General features: G+C 50.8%; 1 protein-coding gene across 2 annotated transcripts in view; it reads right to left on the bottom strand.

Annotated features, from left to right (window-relative positions):
• Positions 1-7,968, bottom strand: part of LOC144891382 (cytohesin-2) — a 119,974-nt gene extending 112,006 nt beyond the window's left edge. Inside the window, exon 1 of one of the 2 annotated variants that reach the window (XM_078774743.1) lies at positions 7,806-7,968. In XM_078774743.1, the coding sequence (XP_078630869.1) occupies positions 7,806-7,824 (19 nt within the window). In that variant the 5' untranslated portion in view covers positions 7,825-7,968. The remainder of the gene's footprint in view (positions 1-7,805) is intronic. The other variant, XM_078774744.1, reaches the window with a different exon arrangement.
• Between the last annotated feature and the right edge of the window lie 10,959 nt (positions 7,969-18,927).

The following is an 18,927-nucleotide window of genomic DNA, read 5'->3' as shown; positions in this document are numbered from 1 at the left end:
AATTGAATTAAATACCTGAACACCGCAGAACACAAATGGCATAGTTGAAATTTCCATAAACTTCCAGTTCGGCAGTACTTGGACAAAATAATACGACATTTTGTGCCTACTTGATCAATCAAATTTACCGCTCATGCTCTCAGCGTTGGGGAATATCGAGATTCAAACAAAATTGGGGCTCGTAGGGAATATCGATTGTGCTCAGAAATGCAAAGCAAGAGTTGAAATTACCCTTCCCATGTCCTTTTCCTCAAGACTTTGCAGGGCAAGGTGTTCTATGAACTCTCGAGTTTACTTTTTTTTACTTGGAGATCCCCACATTATCACAGCTTCTCTCCATAAGCAAACCCACCGATCTAATTCTGTGATCAGCATTTTTTTTTTTCATACAACAAGGGCCAGGGAAGAGATTGGTGCCGGAGGGTAAAAATATGACATTGACAGTGGACAGTGGGGTCACAGTTTGACACAAGTGAGGAAATTAATGAACAAGAGAAAGAAGAGGAAGGGAGGAAACATAGTAATCTACGAGTGAGAGACTTGGGATAGGTAGGGGTAGAAAATATTGCAAAGACCTTTAGAAGTTCAGTCCCTTGAACTCTTAGGCCACATCGTCAGCCATGAATAAATTCAGCCAAGCAGAACACGCAGCTCATATTGCACACCCATTTGACGTTTCAAACCCCCTCATTTGTCATTTTACTCCTCCATGAGCCGCAACCTTGCATTAAAAAGCCGATATGTATAATAGTTTGCTAGGAAGAGAATTGGAAGCCGAGAGAGTTTTAAAAGTAACTTGATAAATAGCTCGAGAGTTCATAGAACATCTCACCCCACGCAGCCTTGAGAAAAAGGACATGGGAAGGATCTTTTCAACTCTTGCTTTGCATTTCCGACACGATCTATATTGGCTTTGTTTGTGAACTTGGAACAACAGGCGCGATGGCAACTACACAAAGGCAATGGGTTAAATGAAACAGTCCGGAGCTCAACCTTCTGCCAACTCTTCTCGGAGAAACTGACGATTTTGGAACGATCTATGAGAAAAAGATGCACAAAACAAACAGATTGTTTGGATGAAGTTAACTCTGCCCTTGCATCGCTAGGCACAGGCATTTTTGTCTGAATCTCACAATTACTCTAAGTCTACGCAAAGAGTGCCCGACAAATTAGATCGATTGAAACAGCGTAAAATTTTGCCCAAGTACTGCTATACTGGAGGTTTTTGGAAGTGTGAACAAGGAGATTTGTATTCTCGTGGTTAAATATATAATTAAATTGAAATAAAACAATAGTTTCGAAAACTTTAGGAAAACATAACCTAAAAAATAATAATAATAATCATCATTTGAGTCCAGGTTTACTGCCGCTGATGAACCATCTTTTACACCACCTTATTTAACACTTCAGATTAGTTATTCGTGCCCGTTTATGTCTTTTATGTCACCCCTAAAAATAGGAAGTTTCCGCTATGGAATGACTCAATTTTTTTCGATTGCCAGACTGACAAACGGATTGAAGCACTTGCTTCTCCGCAAGTGCGCGTGCGTACTCGGGACGAGAAGCCATACAATTTGCCAGATTTAGAGCCAACGTACTGCTAAACTGCAAGTTCATGTTTCGAATCATGTTCCCATTCATGTTCTACGGTGTAAAAAAAAAAAAAAAAAATCCCATCCTTTCAGGACAAAATAAAAATACAAAAACATGCCGTTGTGCGGTTTTGTATGCCACTGATAGGCTGGACTTGAACCAAAATCTAATCGGCTTGTTCTTGTAACCTAACCAACTCATCCACCAAGTTTAGTCATAACTCGTCCGTAACGGTTTTTTAAATATTATGTTATATTTATGTTATATTTAACTATTTTATAAAATATCGCTTTTCATCCAATCCCTCAATGATGCAGAAGCACTTAAAATTAAATAATTAATGTATCCAAATCCATATTCAGAACTTCACCAAAATCAAATTGATTCGGTCTTGTCACGCACCCAACCTGTCCACCAAGTTTCGTCCAAATCCGTCCGTAACCTTTTGAGGGTATCATGCTATATGTCTGTTTTAGCCCCATCTCCCAATGGTGAAGATACACTTTAAAATTCTAGTAGCCGGATCCGGATCTTCACCAAAATCTAATCATTTCGTCCTTGTCACACACTCTACCTCTCTGCCAAATTTTGTCTGAATCTGTCCACAACTTTTGGAGATATCCTGTTCACAGACAAAAATCAGAAAAACACACAGGCAGGGGTGAACACATAACCTCCATCGACTTTCGGTGGCGGAGGTAAACAGGTGGTACCAAATAACAAGTGGACACTTCATCTCATTATAGTGTTCATTTTGAGTGTGTGCACCTGGATGATCCAAAGCATGTGCTCATTAAGGAGGGCAGCTGTTTACAGTAAGAACCAATGCATCATACACTGTATATTCAAAACAAGTCGTGCATCAATAAACAACAACGGATAGCACCATCCCAGAACTGGAAATACTTGAAGCTTGAACACAAGATCGATAAGAACGAAAAATGAAAACGCACACGTGCCAAACCCGGAGCCTTATCTTTCGGCTTGATAAATGAAGTTTCAATCGGAGTTTGCAAACTTCTTACTGTTCCTAGATTCGTTCGCTTATCGTATGGCTTTGCATGTTAAGGAAACGCCTTATTTGGATTCCTGATACAATCTCCATTCCAACTGGATCCGCTGCACACTTTCCTACGATTCATCATGGTCCTATGAAGTGGGACAGTGTTGCCTTCACATTTTATTCCATATTTTAAATGAAAAGTTTGCTCACCACCAGCACAGAAATTCAGGAATAAAGCGGTGCAAATTAAAAAAAAGAAAAAAAAGAAAACGAAGGCCGGAGGAGAGAGGGTGGCAGCAGATACATGAGGAATATGCATGGGAAATATGTCATGGGGATTGTGGGTTACAAATAAATAATAAATCAAAGCATCAATGTGTATTACAAGGTAAAAAAAATTCAGTTTGAAGTTTTAAAAGGCAAATTCAACATTTTCGCCAGTCAATATTTTATGAGTATCAAAGTTCAAGTTTGCAATGCAGGCGGCACCCAGAAGAATGTTCGAAATCCATTAATTACAGGGTGAATAAACTGGTACTGTGATTCAAAACAAGCAAGTTGTTTAAGGTCACATGGATCATTATTGCCATCGAGGCCCTCCGCTGAACAAATCATGACGTTCTATCATCACCTCTTTTTAAAAGTTTTATAAATAGAACCAAAGGGGAGGCAGAGAGGGCTGTGGGTCCAAGGGACGGGACAGCGGGTCCAGGGGACGGGACAGCGGGTCCAGGGGACGGGACAGCGGGTCCAGGGGACGGGACAGCGGGTCCAGGGGACGGGACAGGGGGTCCAGGGGACGGGACAGCGGGTCCAGGGGACGGGACAGCGGGTCCAGGGGACGGGACAGCGGGTCCAGGGGACGTGACAGCGGGTCCAGGGGACGTGACAGCGGGTCCAGGGGACGGGACAGCGGGTCCAGGGGACGGGACAGCGGGTCCAGGGGACGGGACAGCGGGTCCAGGGGACGGGACAGCGGGTCCAGGGGACGGGACAGCGGGTCCAGGGGACGGGACAATGGATCCAGGGGACGGGACAGCGGGTCCAGGGGACGGGACAGCGGGTCCAGGGGACGGGACAGCGGGTCCAGGGGACGGGACAGCGGGTCCAGGGGAAGGGACAGCGGGTCAAGGGTACGGGACAGCAGTAACAGGAGGACCGCACAGCAGGGCAAGAGGACCGGAAATGGGGCAGGAGGAGGGGCAGGCAGCGGGGTGGGGGAACCAGACATCGGGGTGGGGGAACCAGACATCGGGGTGGGGGGGGGGGGCGCAAGCAGCGAGGCGGGAGGACCGGAGAGCAGGAACGGGACGACCCCAGAGCAGGGCAGGAGGATCGCACAGCAGGGCAGGAGGATCGCACAGCAGGGCAGGAGGATCGCACAGCAGGGCAGGAGGATTGCACAGCAGGGCAGGAGGACCATACAGCAGGAACGGGAGGACCGCACAGCAGGGCAGGAGGGCCGCACAGCAGGGCAGGAGGACTGCACAGCAGGACAGGAGGACCGCACAGCAGGGCAGGAGGACCACACAGCAGGGCAGGAGGACCGCACAGCAGGGCAGGAGGACCGCACAGCAGGAACGGGAGGACCGCACAGCAGGGCAGGAGGACCGCACAGCAGGGCAGGAGGACCGCACAGCAGGGCAGGAGGACCGCACAGCAGGGCAGGAGGACGGGACAGCAGGAAAGGGAGGACCGCACAGCAGGGCAGGAGGATCGCCCAGCCGGACAGGAGGACTGGACATGGGGCGGGGGGACCGGTCAGCAGGGCGGGGGAACCGGTCAGCAGGGCGGGGGGACCGGTCAGCCGGGCGGGGGAACCGTTCAGCCGGGCGGGGGAACCGTTCAGCCGGGCGGGGGAACCGTTCAGCCGGGCGGGGGAACCGTTCAGCCGGGCGGGGGAACCGTTCAGCCGGGCGGGGGAACCGTTCAGCCGGGCGGGGGAACCGTTCAGCCGGGCGGGGGAACCGTTCAGCCGGGCGGGGGAACCGTTCAGCCGGGCGGGGGAACCGTTCAGCCGGGCGGGGGAACCGTTCAGCCGGGCGGGGGAACCGTTCAGCCGGGCGGGGGAACCGTTCAGCCGGGCGGGGGAACCGTTCAGCCGGGCGGGGTAACCGTTCAGCCGGGCGGGGTAACCGTTCAGCCGGGCGGGGGAACCGTTCAGCCGGGCGGAGGAACCGTTCAGCCGGGCGGGGGAACCGTTCAGGCGGGCGGGGGAACCGGTCAGCGAGTCGGGGGAACCGGTCAGTGGGGCAAAGGGACCGTACAGGGGGTCGAGGGTACCAGTCAGCGGGGCAGGGGAACCGGACAGCAGTGCAAGGGAACCGGACAGCAGGGCGAGGGGACAGGTCAGTGGAGTGAGGAGTCAGTGGTCAACGGGGCGAGGACTGGGCGGCAGCGGGGTGAGGAGTGAGGGGTGAGGGGTGAGGGGTGAAGAGTGAGGGGACAACGGGCAAGGACGAGGGGTCGGCGGGGTGAGGCATCAGTGAGGTGAGGGGCAAAGACGAGGCGATCAGCAGGGCGAGGAGACAGGACAGTGAGGTGAGGAGTCAGTTGTCAATGTGACGATGGCGAGGGGACAGCGGGGCGAGGGGACAGCGGGGCGATGGGACAGCGGGGCGAGGGGACAGCGGGTATGGGGACAGCGGGGCGAGGGGACAGCGGGGCGAGGGGACAGCGGGGCGAGGGGACAGCGGGTATGGGGACAGCGGGGCGAGGGGACAGCGGGGCGAGGGGACAGCGGGGCGAGGGGACAGCGGGGCGAGGGGACAGCGGGGCGAGGGGACAGCGGGGCGAGGGGACAGCGGGGCGAGGGGACAGCGGGGCGGGAAAACAGCGGGGCGAGGCGACAGCGAGGCGAGGGGACAGCGGGGCGAGGCGACAGCGAGGCGAGGGGACAGCGAGGCGAGGGGACAGCGAGGCGAGGGGACAGCGAGGCGAGGGGACAGCGAGGCGAGGGGACAGCGAGGCGAGGGGACAGCGAGGCGAGGGGACAGCGGGGCGAGGGGACAGCGGGGCGAGGGGACAGCGGGGCGAGGGGACAGCGAGGCGAGGGGACAGCGAGGCGAGGGGACAGCGAGGCGAGGGGACAGCGAGGCAAGGGGACAGCGAGGCGAGGGGACAGCGAGGCGAGGGGACAGCGGGGCGAGGGGACAGCGGGGCAAGGGGACAGCGGGGCGAGGGGACAGCGGGGCGAGGGGACAGCGGGGCGAGGGGACAGCGGGGCGAGGGGACAGCGGGGCGAGGGGACAGCGGGGCGAGGGGACAGCGGGGCGAGGAGACAGCGAGGCGAGGGGACAGCGAGGCGAGGCGGCAGGACAGTGGGGTGAGGAGTCAGTGGTCAACGTGGCGATGGCGAGGGGACAGCGGGACGAGGGGCCAGCGGGGCGAGGGGCCAGCGGGGCGAGGGGACAGCGGGGCGAGGGGACAGAGGGGCGAGGAGACAGCGGGGCGAGGGGACAGCGGGGCGAGGGGACAGCGGGGCGAGGGGACAGCGGGGCGAGGGGACAGCGGGGCGAGGGGACAGCGGGGCGAGGGGACAGCGGGGCGAGGGGACAGCGGGGCTAGGGGACAGCGGGGCGAGGGGACAGCGGGGCGAGGGGACAGCGGGGCGAGGGGACAGCGGGGCGAGGGGACAGAGGGGCGAGGGGACAGAGCGGCGAGGGGACAGAGGGCCGAGGGGACAGAGGGGCGAGGGGACAGAGGGGCGAGGGGACAGAGGGGCGAGGCGACAGAGGGGCGAGGGGACAGAGGGGCGAGGGGACAGAGGGGCGAGGGGACAGAGGGGCGAGGGGACAGAGGGGCGAGGGGACAGAGGGGCGAGGGGACAGAGGGGCGAGGGGACAGAGGGGCGAGGGGACAGAGGGGCGAGGGGACAGAGGGGCGATGGGACATGGGGGGGGAGGGGACAGAGGGGCGAGGGGACAGAGGGGCGAGGGGACAGAGGGGCGAGGGGACAGAGGGGCGAGGGGACAGAGTGGCGAGGGGACAGAGGGGCGAGGCGACAGAGGGGCGAGGGGACAGAGGGGCGAGGCGACAGAGGGGCGAGGGGACAGAGGGGCGAGGGGACAGAGGGGCGAGGGGACAGAGGGGCGAGGGGACAGAGGGGCGAGGGGACAGAGGGGCGAGGGGACAGAGGGGCGAGGGGACAGAGGGTCGAGGGGACAGAGGGTCGAGGGGACAGAGGGGCGAGGGGACAGAGGGGCGAGGGGACAGAGGGGCGAGGGGACAGAGGGCGAGGGGACAGAGGGGCGAGGGGACAGAGGGGCGAGGGGACAGAGGGGCGAGGGGACAGCGGGGCGAGGGGACAGAGGGGCGAGGGGACAGAGGGGCGAGGGGACAGCGGGGCGAGGGGACAGCGGGGCGAGGGGACAGCGGGGCGAGGGGACAGCGGGGCGAGGTGACAGCGGGGCGAGGGTACAGCGGGGCGAGGGGACAGCGGGGCGAGGGGACAGCGGGGCGAGGGGACAGCGGGGCGAGGGGACAGCGGGGCGAGGGGACAGCGGGGCGAGGGGACAGCGGGGCGAGGGGACAGCGGGGCGAGGGGACAGCGGGGCGAGGGGACAGCGGGGCGAGGGGACAGCGGGGCGAGGGGACAGAGGGGCGAGGGGACAGAGGGGCGAGGGGACAGAGGGGCGAGGGGACAGAGGGGCGAGGGGACAGAGGGGCGAGGGGACAGAGGAGCGAGGGGACAGAGGAGCGAGGGGACAGAGGGGCGAGGGGACAGAGGGGCGAGGGGACAGAGTGGCGAGGGGACAGAGGGGCGAGGGGACAGAGGGGCGAGGGGACAGAGGGACAGAGGGGCGAGGCGACAGAGGGGCGAGGGGACAGAGGGGCGAGGGGACAGAGGGGCGAGGGGACAGAGGGGCGAGGGGACAGCGTGGTCCACTGAAAAATACAGTATAAACAGCAATGTGGTGTTTTACAGTTCGGGGGGCGGAGAAGTAATGTGGTGTTTTACAGTTCGGGGGCGGAGGAGTGTAGTTCGTGTTACAAACTCGGGCCACCGAGCAGGGTGGAGAATGTGGAGGCGAGGAATGACATGTATTAAAGGTCAGCAATAAGGCATCAACGTCAACCAGTGGAAGGAGAGTAAAAAGTGAATAACAATGAACACAGCATCGGGTGAAGGAGAATTTGGGAGAGAAACGAAAAGATCCGTTTCCCGTGAACCTCAACAAGCCAGAACGAGTCAAGAGAGATGTCTCACCGCGGTTATCGTCCTCCATTTCCTCAGCCGTCGTCCGATTCACTTCTCCACAGTCTGGAAAGTCGTTTTTCTTTGTACGAACTGTTCTGTTAATCCACAAGTCTCACCATTCTCCATAAAGCTTTACGCTCCGTGTCCGCCTTGACAGCGAGTGCGCATGCGCAAACTCTCACGCCTTTTTTTTTTACCAAGGAAGCGAACGCGCCTTTCGGTAGGTCTTCTTCTTCCTCCTCATAATAATCTGGAATGATGGCGTTTCCCAATTAGTCTAGTAGGAAGACTAGGTCCCCCTGCACCCCCCGGCGATATACTTCTAATCAGTGTTTCTAGATTGGAAACAATGTGTAGAAAATGACTAGCTATGGCCCCAAGCTGAAAAAATGTCCCACATACCATTTTTATGCAAATTACTGCTGCCATTATCAAAAAAAGACTAGGTCCCCCTGCACCCCCCCGGAGATATACTTCTAATCAGTGTTTCTAGATTGGAAAAAATGTGTAGAAAATGACTAGCTATGGCCCCAAGCTGAAACAATGTCCCACATACCATTTTTATGCAAATTACTGCTGCCATTATCAAAAAAACGATTTTTGACATATCTCAGCCAATATTGCAGATAATTGAAAAATGAAGGTGTCTAGACCCATGTTTTGAAGGGCATAGATCATGATAGAACTATTCATAACATGATTACATGTGTCTATGGTATACTAGTATGCTAATTAGTGCTTTATTTACAAAATAATCACAGTTTTACGAAATAATAGACTCATATTAAGGTCCGTCTACACAGACGTTAACACAAAGTTTTATTTTTCTAAATACCCTGTGAAATTCACCGAATGCCCTGTGAAACCTGGGATTCTTCTCCAGCTTTTTCAAGGGCCCGACTTTTCCCTTCCCTTTGAAGGCACTGGTGCAGTCTTCTCCGCTGAACACATAGTACCCCAGGAGAGTGGCACAGTAGTCCTCTCCCAGGGATTCTGCCAGCTCAGAGACGTTGACAAGTTGGCGATGCTTCCCTGACCCTGTATCCAGGTACACCGTCAGCTTGATGTTGTGGGCATGGTGGAGCAGGATCAGGAGGATGTCTGTGTCCGGTGTTCTGACTACAGCGTTCTTGTATCCGATGGTAGCAGCATGATGGAGGTACAGAACCACCCTGGTATCAGTCTCTTCCTGGTTGCTGTAGATCGTGGGGAGTTCACGTACCTCGACCTGAAACACAAAAAGGCACCGCATTTCAATCACCAGTCACTGCCAGTTTCAGTATATCTCCGGGGGGTGCAGGGGGACCTAGTCTTTTTTTGATAATGGCAGCAGTAATTTGCATAAAAATGGTATGTGGGACATTTTTTCAGCTTGGGGCCATAGCTAGTCATTTTCTACACATTTTTTCCAATCTAGAAACACTGATTAGAAGTATATCTCCGGGGGGTGCAGGGGGACCTAGTCTTTTTTTGATAATGGCAGCAGTAATTTGCATAAAAATGGTATGTGGGACATTTTGTCAGCTTGGGGCCATAGCTAGTCATTTTCTACACATTTTTTCCAATCTAGAAACACTGATTAGAAGTATATCTCCGGGGGGTGCAGGGGGACCTAGTCTTTTTTTGATAATGGCAGCAGTAATTTGCATAAAAATGGTATGTGGGACATTATTTCAGCTTGGGGCCATAGCTAGTCATTTTCTACACATTTATTCCAATCTAGAAACACTGATTAGAAGTATATCTCCGGGGGGTGCAGGGGGACCTAGTCTTCCTACTAGACTAAATACTTTGACTTTTGCGAAGCAAATCTCCTTCTTTCGTCTCAATTCACACTGCCGAATGAGTGAGTCCGCGTGTTAAACTATACCGAGCTCACAACCCGCCAGTCTTCCCGAGGAACTTCAGAAACTTTTTTTTCACAGACTTCAAGCAATTTTACAACCAGGCCTGTTGTGGAAGTACATTTGTGTCATCCTGCGGCCTAATGTTAAAGATGTCATTCCATTCAAGCGGTATTCGACCATTGTCCATGATTGACTTGCCCAAATTAGGGTCTTGACTGTAATTAATGCTCAGAACTTTTTCTGCTTTTTTGTATACAAAGTCGAGGCTCATGGAAGAACTAGACCATAGAAAGGATCCAGGACATAACAGAACAGGGACAGCAAGCATGAGGGACAAAATAGAGAGACTTGGAGAAGTAATCAAGGGATGTGGGGAAGAATGAGAGCGAGGGGAGGACACAGAGGTAGAAAAGATCATGGCTTTAGACGGGGGACGACCTGAGATGGTGGTGACCAACTGTCTTTAAGAGCTGGGGGAAGAATGAGGCTGAACGTAATGTGTAATTTGGTTCTACAGGCGAGAAAAATGAGGAACGAATGAGTGGAGGTGAGCATTGATTCTGGATTTCGGTATTTCCACAAGAAGGGGGTTCCTGGCAGATCACGTACGTTCTGCAGAAACCTGGGGGAAGAACCCGGAAAGAGTAGAGGTTGCAAGACCAGAAGGAGAAGGTAGAAGACAGAGAGACCACCGACCTGTCTACGATGTGAAAGTGATAGGCCCATCTACTCATCTTCATCGCGGGAGATTCCAATGATCATGAAGGCCTTGGTTTCCATGGCGCCAAGCTGAGAAAGGTGTGAGGCAAGGCCAGCCCAGAGGGGAGAGCAGTACTACATTAGGGTATGGATGAAGGGTAGGCCTTGTATGTGGATACAAGTTCAGGTGTGCCAAGGAAAGATGTTGCACGATGGAGAATCCCCAGTCGGTAACTGGCTTTGCAGACCAACGTAGAAGTGTCTAAAAATATCATAGCTGATAGTGATGTCCAAAGGTTTGAGTGAGTGAACTTCTTCAAGAGGATTGTTAAGAAAGTAAATGGCACGGTTTGCCAAATGGTACGAGAGAGAGAGAGAGAGAGAGAGAGAGAGAGAGAGAGAGAGAGAGAGAGAGAGAGATAGAGATAGAGATAGAGATAGATAGATATTTGGGGAACAAGGCGGGATGCCAGACTTTATCGAAAGCTCGAAAGATGTCTAATGAGATGGCCCAGATCTCATGTCTGACTTTGAGGGCCTACAACCATTGTTGGGAGGGTAGAAGCAGCATGTCCAAGGTAGAGTGACCTTGTCCAAATTCCAATTGATCATCTGAAATGAGAACGTTGGTGTTATGTGCTCCTCCCCAAACCCCGGTCACAGTGTACCTCCGAGCCCCGAAAGGAGTCACGGCAGAAAGATGTGCTATTATGTGTGCCAATGACCAATGGTGAAACCACACCAATCAGTTGTTACCAAAAACCAAGTATTGTATTAGTATCACACAATAATAACAGCACAAGTACAATATACTTCAATTGCACAACAAAATACCATATAATTCCTATGATGGTACCACCAGTTTCTTAACTCGATAACTCACGGTGCTCCACGTGAGCGAAATGTAACACCCCCAAAGTCACTGTCTCGGCACCAGGCCAAAGTCGATCCACGCTCCGGTGATCACAAGAAAAAGGTCGTATCGAGACCAGAACCCCGGATGGCTGACAGTCAACACTGCCAAAGAGCCGCTGGGTGGGTGTCGGGCCGACGTCAGTCAGGCAAACGTTCACCCAAAAGGCGACTGGGAATTCACACCTTCAGTTCACCAGATAAGGACGCCGATATGAACGAGCAGCGGCTCCCAAGCGGAAAACCGCAAACTCCCAGGCGAAATCCACGTCACACACGCGAACCAGGCTAACGGCTGGCTCGAGGAGAAATGGCTCGTGCGAGGCGAAATGGCGGACGGGCTCGTAATGGAGGCGTACCTGCTCTCCAACAATGATTCACTTTTTGGAATCAACAGCAAAACCCGTCACGCAGGTTTATCTGCCACAGCGACACTGTCACAGGAATCCCTTTCCCGGAGAAACCAATATTCGCTCGTGACCAACGTTCGCCAGCATCCGCTCGACACCTCCAAGCAGATCGGCTTTTCTCTTCCGATTTCACTTGCTCCACTTTCGCCTCCTCCTTTTCCGGTTTCTCCCGATCCATTTCGTTTTTCTTTTAACACACTAATTTTTGCTTTTGAAGACAGTTATCTCCATTTCACTCAAACTATAACAATAATAGTATAGGAAACTAAAAATGCTTCCAGTGGATGAAAACCACAAAGACGGAAGTGACGAATCCGTAACAGTTGGAGAGGAGGAAGGATTGTAAATTGCAATGAAGGATCCCATGATCTTGCTGATGTCTGGAAGTAAGCTGATAGGCCTGTAGTTAATGGCGTCAGTTATTGCACATTTTTACTCTGCACATGAGAAGCGAAAAGCAGTGTTAAGCAATTAGTTCACTTCTGCCTGTCTGGCTACAAATGTCGGTTTATGATCAAGCAACAACATAATTTTAATTTAATGGTATATTTTGAACAACAAATGGAACATGAAATGGAAAATGAACTTGTAGCTTAGTAGTACTTTGGCTCTGAATTTGTCCCGATCGCACGTGCAGAGACGTGTGAGATACTTTTTTTACTGTCTGCCTGTCTGGCCATCAAACAATATTGAAAAACATTCCAAACAGGAAAATTTGCTGGTTTTATGGATGATGTAAAGGACACAAACACCAGGCACAAGTAAATAACATAACGTGTTAAATTAGGCGGTGTAAAAGATGGTGCATCAATACCGGGGTTTTTTTCTACAACCTTTAAAATATTTATCTTATTTCAATTAAATTATATACTTGAACACTGTAGAAAACCCTTTTTTTTTTGGAACTTTAAAAACTCTTTCTGTTTAGCAGTCCTTAGACAAAATCTTTTGGCATTTTACGTCATGGTCACGCAAGCCGCGGGGCGGGAGGACGGTACATGTCACGTCACGGCAATGACCAATCAAATTTGCCGCTTGTAGACCCCGTCCATGTCTTTGTTTCTCATGAGGCATGGAGAAAGGTGTTATTTAAACTCTTTAGTTTATACTAGCAGAAGTACCCGGCATTGCCGGGTGGGGGAGGGGAGGGGAGGGGGAAGATGAGGGGAGGGGAACGGGGGGGAGGGGAGGAGAGGGGGGGAGGGGAACGGGGGGGAGGGGAGGAGAGGGGGGGAGGGGAGGAGAGGGGGGGAGGGGAGGGGAGGGGAGGAGAGGGGGGGAGGGGAGAAGAGGGGGGGGGGAATTACCCGGCATTCCGTGTATAAACGTGAGGGAGAAGAGGGGGGAGGGGAGGGGGAGGGGAGAAGAGGGGGGGAGGGGGAGGGATGGGAGAGGAGAGGGGTGGGAGGGGGAGGGGGGAGGGGTAGGGGGGAGGGGAAGGGGTAGGGGGGAGGGGGAAAAGGGAGGGGGAGGGGGAAAAGGGAGGGGGAGGGGGAAAAGGGAGGGGGAGGGGGTAGGGTGGAGGGGGAGGGGGGAGGGGGAAGGGGAGGGCCAGTCAACAATGACGTTGCAGTTCTCATGGTCGGAGAGCAGCACAACAATCGCGACATCGTCCTGAATCTTCGCAACAGCACGAAGCGGATTTTGGAGACTCACCGATCCTGTGACGCCCTCCAGTACCGGCGTTGCCGGGCGGGGGAAGGGAGACCCGTACATTCCCAACCCGTACATTCGCCCTCTCGACTCAAGCTCACTCGGACAAAAGCCTCGCACAAATTACACCGTGAAGGCCCAATGGCCATGTCTATGCCACAAATCAAGTACGTGAGCGAGTCGGGCGCACTGAATTGAAAATATATAGAACGCTCATACTCCGTGAAAAGTGAAGCTACAATATTTTTGAAAATTTTCATTTGTTGCTAGGAGACGGCAGCATGTAAAAACCGTTTGAATATTTGCAATACAGTTTGATCCAGAGGTAAGTGGTATGGTCTTGCTGGTTGGTGGACACATGTGTAAGGGAAATTATTTTGGTGTCCTGTATCTGGTCGTGCTAGTTGGTGAACACGGTACATTTAAGGGAAATGATTTTCTGTCATTCTTCTGAGTGGTTGCTTCTCCTTCCCCGTATTTTTGTTCATTTTATTGTTTTTTTCCACTCTCTTGAGTTGTGGGCCTTCCTTGAGTGGTATTACATTTATCATCATCATCATTGGAATGTCTGTTGTAAAGATACGGACATCAAGTCCGTATCTTGACGCAGAGAGCATCAAGCACCATCTTTTTATACCAGGCAACGGCAACGGCAACGCACTAACGCAGACCTCGCTCGGCCCCGCCCACAGCAACCTCTCTCGGCCCCGCCCATAGCTGCCTCGCTCGGCCCCGCCCACAGCGATCTCGCCCGGGCCCGCCCACAGCGACCTCGCTCGGTCCCGCCCACAGCGACCTTGCTCGGTCCCTCCCACAGCGGCATCACTCCGCCCTACACGGCACTATCGATATATTATTCGTACAATGCCGGGTACTTCTGCTCGCTGAAAACAAATCCATGTGAAACATGCTAAATCATGCTAAATGCTAATCATGCAGAAGTACCCGGCAAAAACGCAATCGCTCTGAAATACGTGCGAACGCGTAACTGAGTTAATGGCGGCAACGAACATCACGTGATCGCTCTGAGCGAATCAGCGCGCTGCTCTGCTGCCGGTCAGATTCTGGTCATAATATTTCGCGCTGAGATAAAAAATATGGTAAAAACATATTATGAAATAAATTTTTAGGTCAGCCATGTTCGTCCCAGGCTCAATGGCCATGTCTGTGCCAAATATCAAGTACGTGAGCCTCTCCGTTTAGGAGTCTATCGGTAACATTACACACACACACACACACACACACACACACACACAAACTGTGTTTTATATACTAGGGCATGCCCGTACTATATCTATATCTAAAATTATATCCCCCCCCCTCTATTTACATGAAATGGTTTGGTCCAAAGCGAACGGCTTGCGAGTACGGTGACAATCCCCCCCCTCTATTTACATGAAATGGTTTGGTCCAAAGCGAACGGCTTGCGGAGTTTGGTAAAGAAATCGCCATAGCATGCACAAACGCGCAGGAAAGCGAAAGAATCGCAAATTAGTTTTAATTAGTTTTAAAACATCGTTTAACGCCAACATAGCGGCAACATAGTTTGCCAACGTGAAATAAATGAATACGCTCTCAAATGTGCCGTCCGAGGCAGAGTCTGTTCGCCACGTTCGGCACACGTGATAGCTCGCTGCTCTCTGATTGGTTGAATCGTTTTTTGGACATAGCTCGGTAACTACTTGTCCGATTAATATGAAACCTTGAAAAGGCACATCCTCGGGTCCCCAGCAATATACCTGGCAAGTTTAAAGTATATCGGACCCGTGGTTGTCGAGAAACAGCGGTCACAGACATACAGACATACAAACATACAAACATACAAACATACACACAGAGATTACTGGAATTATAGATAGATTATATATATAGATTATACTGGCTGAAGTACCTGGCGTTGCTCGGGAAAATTAAATGCAATATGTATTGAAATATTAAGTCAGAATCGAAAATATCTTGGTAGTCCAGAGGCAGATCACTTACACGCAAATATCGTTTTCATGATGTGAGAATGCAAAATAAAATAAATAAAAACCGAGTAATTAGTGTAACACTCCAAACTCACTCGCACAACCCGAGTAGTTGGTGAATCAGTCTAATTCTGAAAAGGAGTAACAGAACATTAGATAGAATGGAAAGGAAATAAAAGCGCTCAGCATGAGCAGCGCACTTTCCCGGCATGCATCTTCAACCGCGCAATTTGAACTCCCCAATCCTCAGGTCCTGCAACCTCCTTTTCCCAGATAATTACTTCCCAAGTGAATTAATCAACTTGACTAAAGGAAACAACCTTATTCAAAGGATAATTTAAAAAATAAATCACTTCATGCTTCCGGTTGTCGTTTTTCAACATGTGAGGCATGATCATATTCTTGCAGGCACCTCTGACACGAGCAACAGGAGTTGAGCGCGTGTCATTTCCACGCAACAGACGGAGAGGGTTCCAGGTGGGGGAGCATGAACATCGTGTTGTAATAAATCTGGAGGTCCAATGCGCCCTAAATGGTCCTTCCAGAACTACCTCTATCATCACGAGTTAAGCCACCAGAAGTGTTCCAGCATCTTACCGTGCCGAACTTTGTGACACAGTACATTCAAGTTCAAAAAGCAACAGACGGATCATACAGAGACGGGAGGATTAAGAGGTAGGGGGAGAAACGGACCAAGGGAATACACAGTTTCCGTTATTAGCGGAAACTGTGTATATATATATGACCTCAACATATTATCTTCACAATACATATTACTCGATCACAGCAGTGTGTAAGCAACATAGTCACTCGAAGCCTGAACATGGCAATATACCTGTGTAATGCAATCTTTTTTACTGACAGGTGCACGTGTTAACATCATAATAATTAAACTTGTGTTCTTAACAACAAATCACTACAACCTCAACATACATATTACTCAATCACTCCTGGGGAAACAACGCAGACCGTGTATAAGCACAAGACACGATCAAGGCCTGAAGGCCAATTATCTGATTTTAATTTTATTTTTTTTAAATCAATTAATTTTATCCAAACATAGCGCTCAACCTTCCTCTGTATGAAAGAGTATGCCATGCAAGGTCTATTTGCAATGGTTCCTGCAGAGTCCAAATGCATAAAAAAACAAACACAAACTTTCTTCTTTTACAGGGTCCACAAAAAGTCATGACTGTATTTGCATTCTAAATTGTGCTGAAGGCAATGTACTAACTGTTTGTTTTACTGTTGCAGGTTAAACTTAAGGGTTGAATTTATCATGGACAAGTAAGTGGACACTTCAGCAGATGGCACTGATTGTGGAGCTGTACTTCCAAAACGGTTGCAGTGTTGCGTGTGCATAGAGTGAATTCTGAGGAGCACGTGGTGTGAGAATAGCACCAACAGACAAAGCCATAAGGAGATGGGTGGCAGCATCCCGACAGACTGGTTCGATGGCAGATGCAAAAAGGTCAAGTCATCCGAGGTCAGCGAGAACTGCAGCAAATATTGCGGCTGTCCAGGAAGACGTTGTGCGCTCCCCGAATAAATTGTGTGAACGGTGATCCCATGGACTGAAGATTTCCGATACTTCACTGTGTCGGATTATGAAAAAGGAGAATGGGTGTTCTCTGGGGCTACATGAAGGACAGGGTATACTGTACAAAATCCAGAACCTTACAGGAACTAAAAGACAAGATTCGTAGGGAAATCCTTAACTTTCAGTTGGAAACACTGGCATCAGTGATGGAGTGTGTTGTGCAGCGAGCACAAGTTTGGATGGATGTCATGGTTTTACTGGATGTCACTTACTGGATGCACCATTACATGAAAGCCCGCTTGGAGTTTGCAAAAAAGCACCTCAAGGACTCTCAGACTGTGAGAAACAAGATTCTGTGGGCTTTCATGTGTCTTTCACTGAGGAGAGGCTTCAGTCGGGCAACTCTGCCTTAAACCCCAGCTCGGTGGAGTGTTGCAGTGATGGTTGTCCTTCTGGAAGTTTCTCCCATCTCCACACAGGATCTCTGGAGCTCAGCCAGAGTGACCATCGGGTTCTTGGTCACCTCTCTTACCAAGGCCCTTCTCCTCCGATTGCTCAGTTTGGCCGGACGGCCAGCTCTAGGAAGAGTCCTGGTTGTTCCAAACTTCTTCCATTTAAGAATTATGGAGGCCACTGTGCTCTTGGGAACCTTCAATGCAGCAGAATTTTTTTTTGTCGGCTTCCGCAAATCTGTGCCTCGAAACAATCCTGTCTCTGAGCTCTGCAGGGAGTTCCTTCGACCTCATGGCTTGGTTTTTGCTCTGATATGCATTGTCAGCTGTGAGACCTTATATAGACAGGTGTGTGCCTTTCCAAATCATGTCCAATCAATTGAATTTACCACAGGTGGACTCCAATCAAGGTGTAGAAACATCTCAAAGATGATCAAGAGAAATGGGAGGCACCTGACCTAAATTTCAAGTGTCATAGCAAAGGGTATGAATACTTATGTAAATGTGATATTTCAGTTTTTTCTTTTTAATAAATTTGCAAAACTTTCTAAAATCCTGTTTTCTCTTTGTCATTATGGGGTATTGAGTGTAGATTGATGAGGGAAAAAAATGAATTTGAACGATTTCAGTATAAGGCTGCAACATAACAAAATGTGAAAAAAGTGAAGGGGTCTGAATACTTTCTGAATGCACTGTATGTACCTGGAAGCATTGCAGATAGAAGGATATAGGGATGTTGACAGGACTTTTAATTATCTAGGATGGGTGATGGTATGTATCTGTGTGGCGTGTTGTGTTGTGGAGGTCTCGTCAAGGTGCGTAAAAAAAATTTTTATTAATATTTATAATGAAAATAAATATATTTCCCATTTTATTTTTGCACCCTTGGGATATACCTGAACATTCACATTGTCCTATCCACATTCCTCCGCTCATTCCCCCAATAAAAATGTGTCATGGTCTGGTGTTGATGTGACACAAGCATGATGGGTCAAATTTCCTTGCATACTCTTGTGTAAGAATGCCTGGGGTTTGAAGACTTGGGGTTGGGAGGGGTTTGGGGTTGGGAGGGGTTGGTGTTGAGGACTTGGGGTTTGGCGAGGTTCGGAGTTTCGGTCATTGTTGAGAACTTGAATTCACATTTTACATGATGCAGAATTCCCATAGGTACCTGCTAGTTATGAATATTGTTGCGGTTTTGAGAACCCTTCACTAGTAAATACTTGTAAATAACAACTTGTAAATATTACCTTTGTAAAGTTAAAAGATCACACCCTAGTTAGGCCATGAGCAACACGTAGCACACTATAGGCTTCTCCTTTAGTTATTCATTAGGATGTGTTTCAGGTAAGGATCTGTTCCCAATAGTTGAATCTGCGTTGTATTAATTAAATAAGAGTAGGCCCCCTTGTCAATTCATATTGCGGCGTAGCCTTCCTCCAAATTGTGTTCCTGGGCTTGCCAGTAGCGTTCGCTGCCTGGCTCAGCTGCCATTGAACACGACGTCAGGCTTGGAGAAGAAGGGGGCGGGGCGGCAAGAACGAGGTGTGGCCACGTCAACTCACCACCAGGGCGTGGCCGGTAAGCCCCCACCAGCCAACCAGGGCTGAGGTGAGCTCGTTAATAGGCGTGGCTCGATGAAGCGCGG

This window comes from Myxine glutinosa, chromosome 3 (assembly GCF_964187855.1).
Source record: "Myxine glutinosa chromosome 3, kmMyxGlut1.1, whole genome shotgun sequence".
Taxonomy (NCBI): domain Eukaryota; kingdom Metazoa; phylum Chordata; class Myxini; order Myxiniformes; family Myxinidae; genus Myxine; species Myxine glutinosa.
Note: the sequence above shows the minus strand (reverse complement) of the source record. Positions and strands in the feature narration are given on the sequence as shown.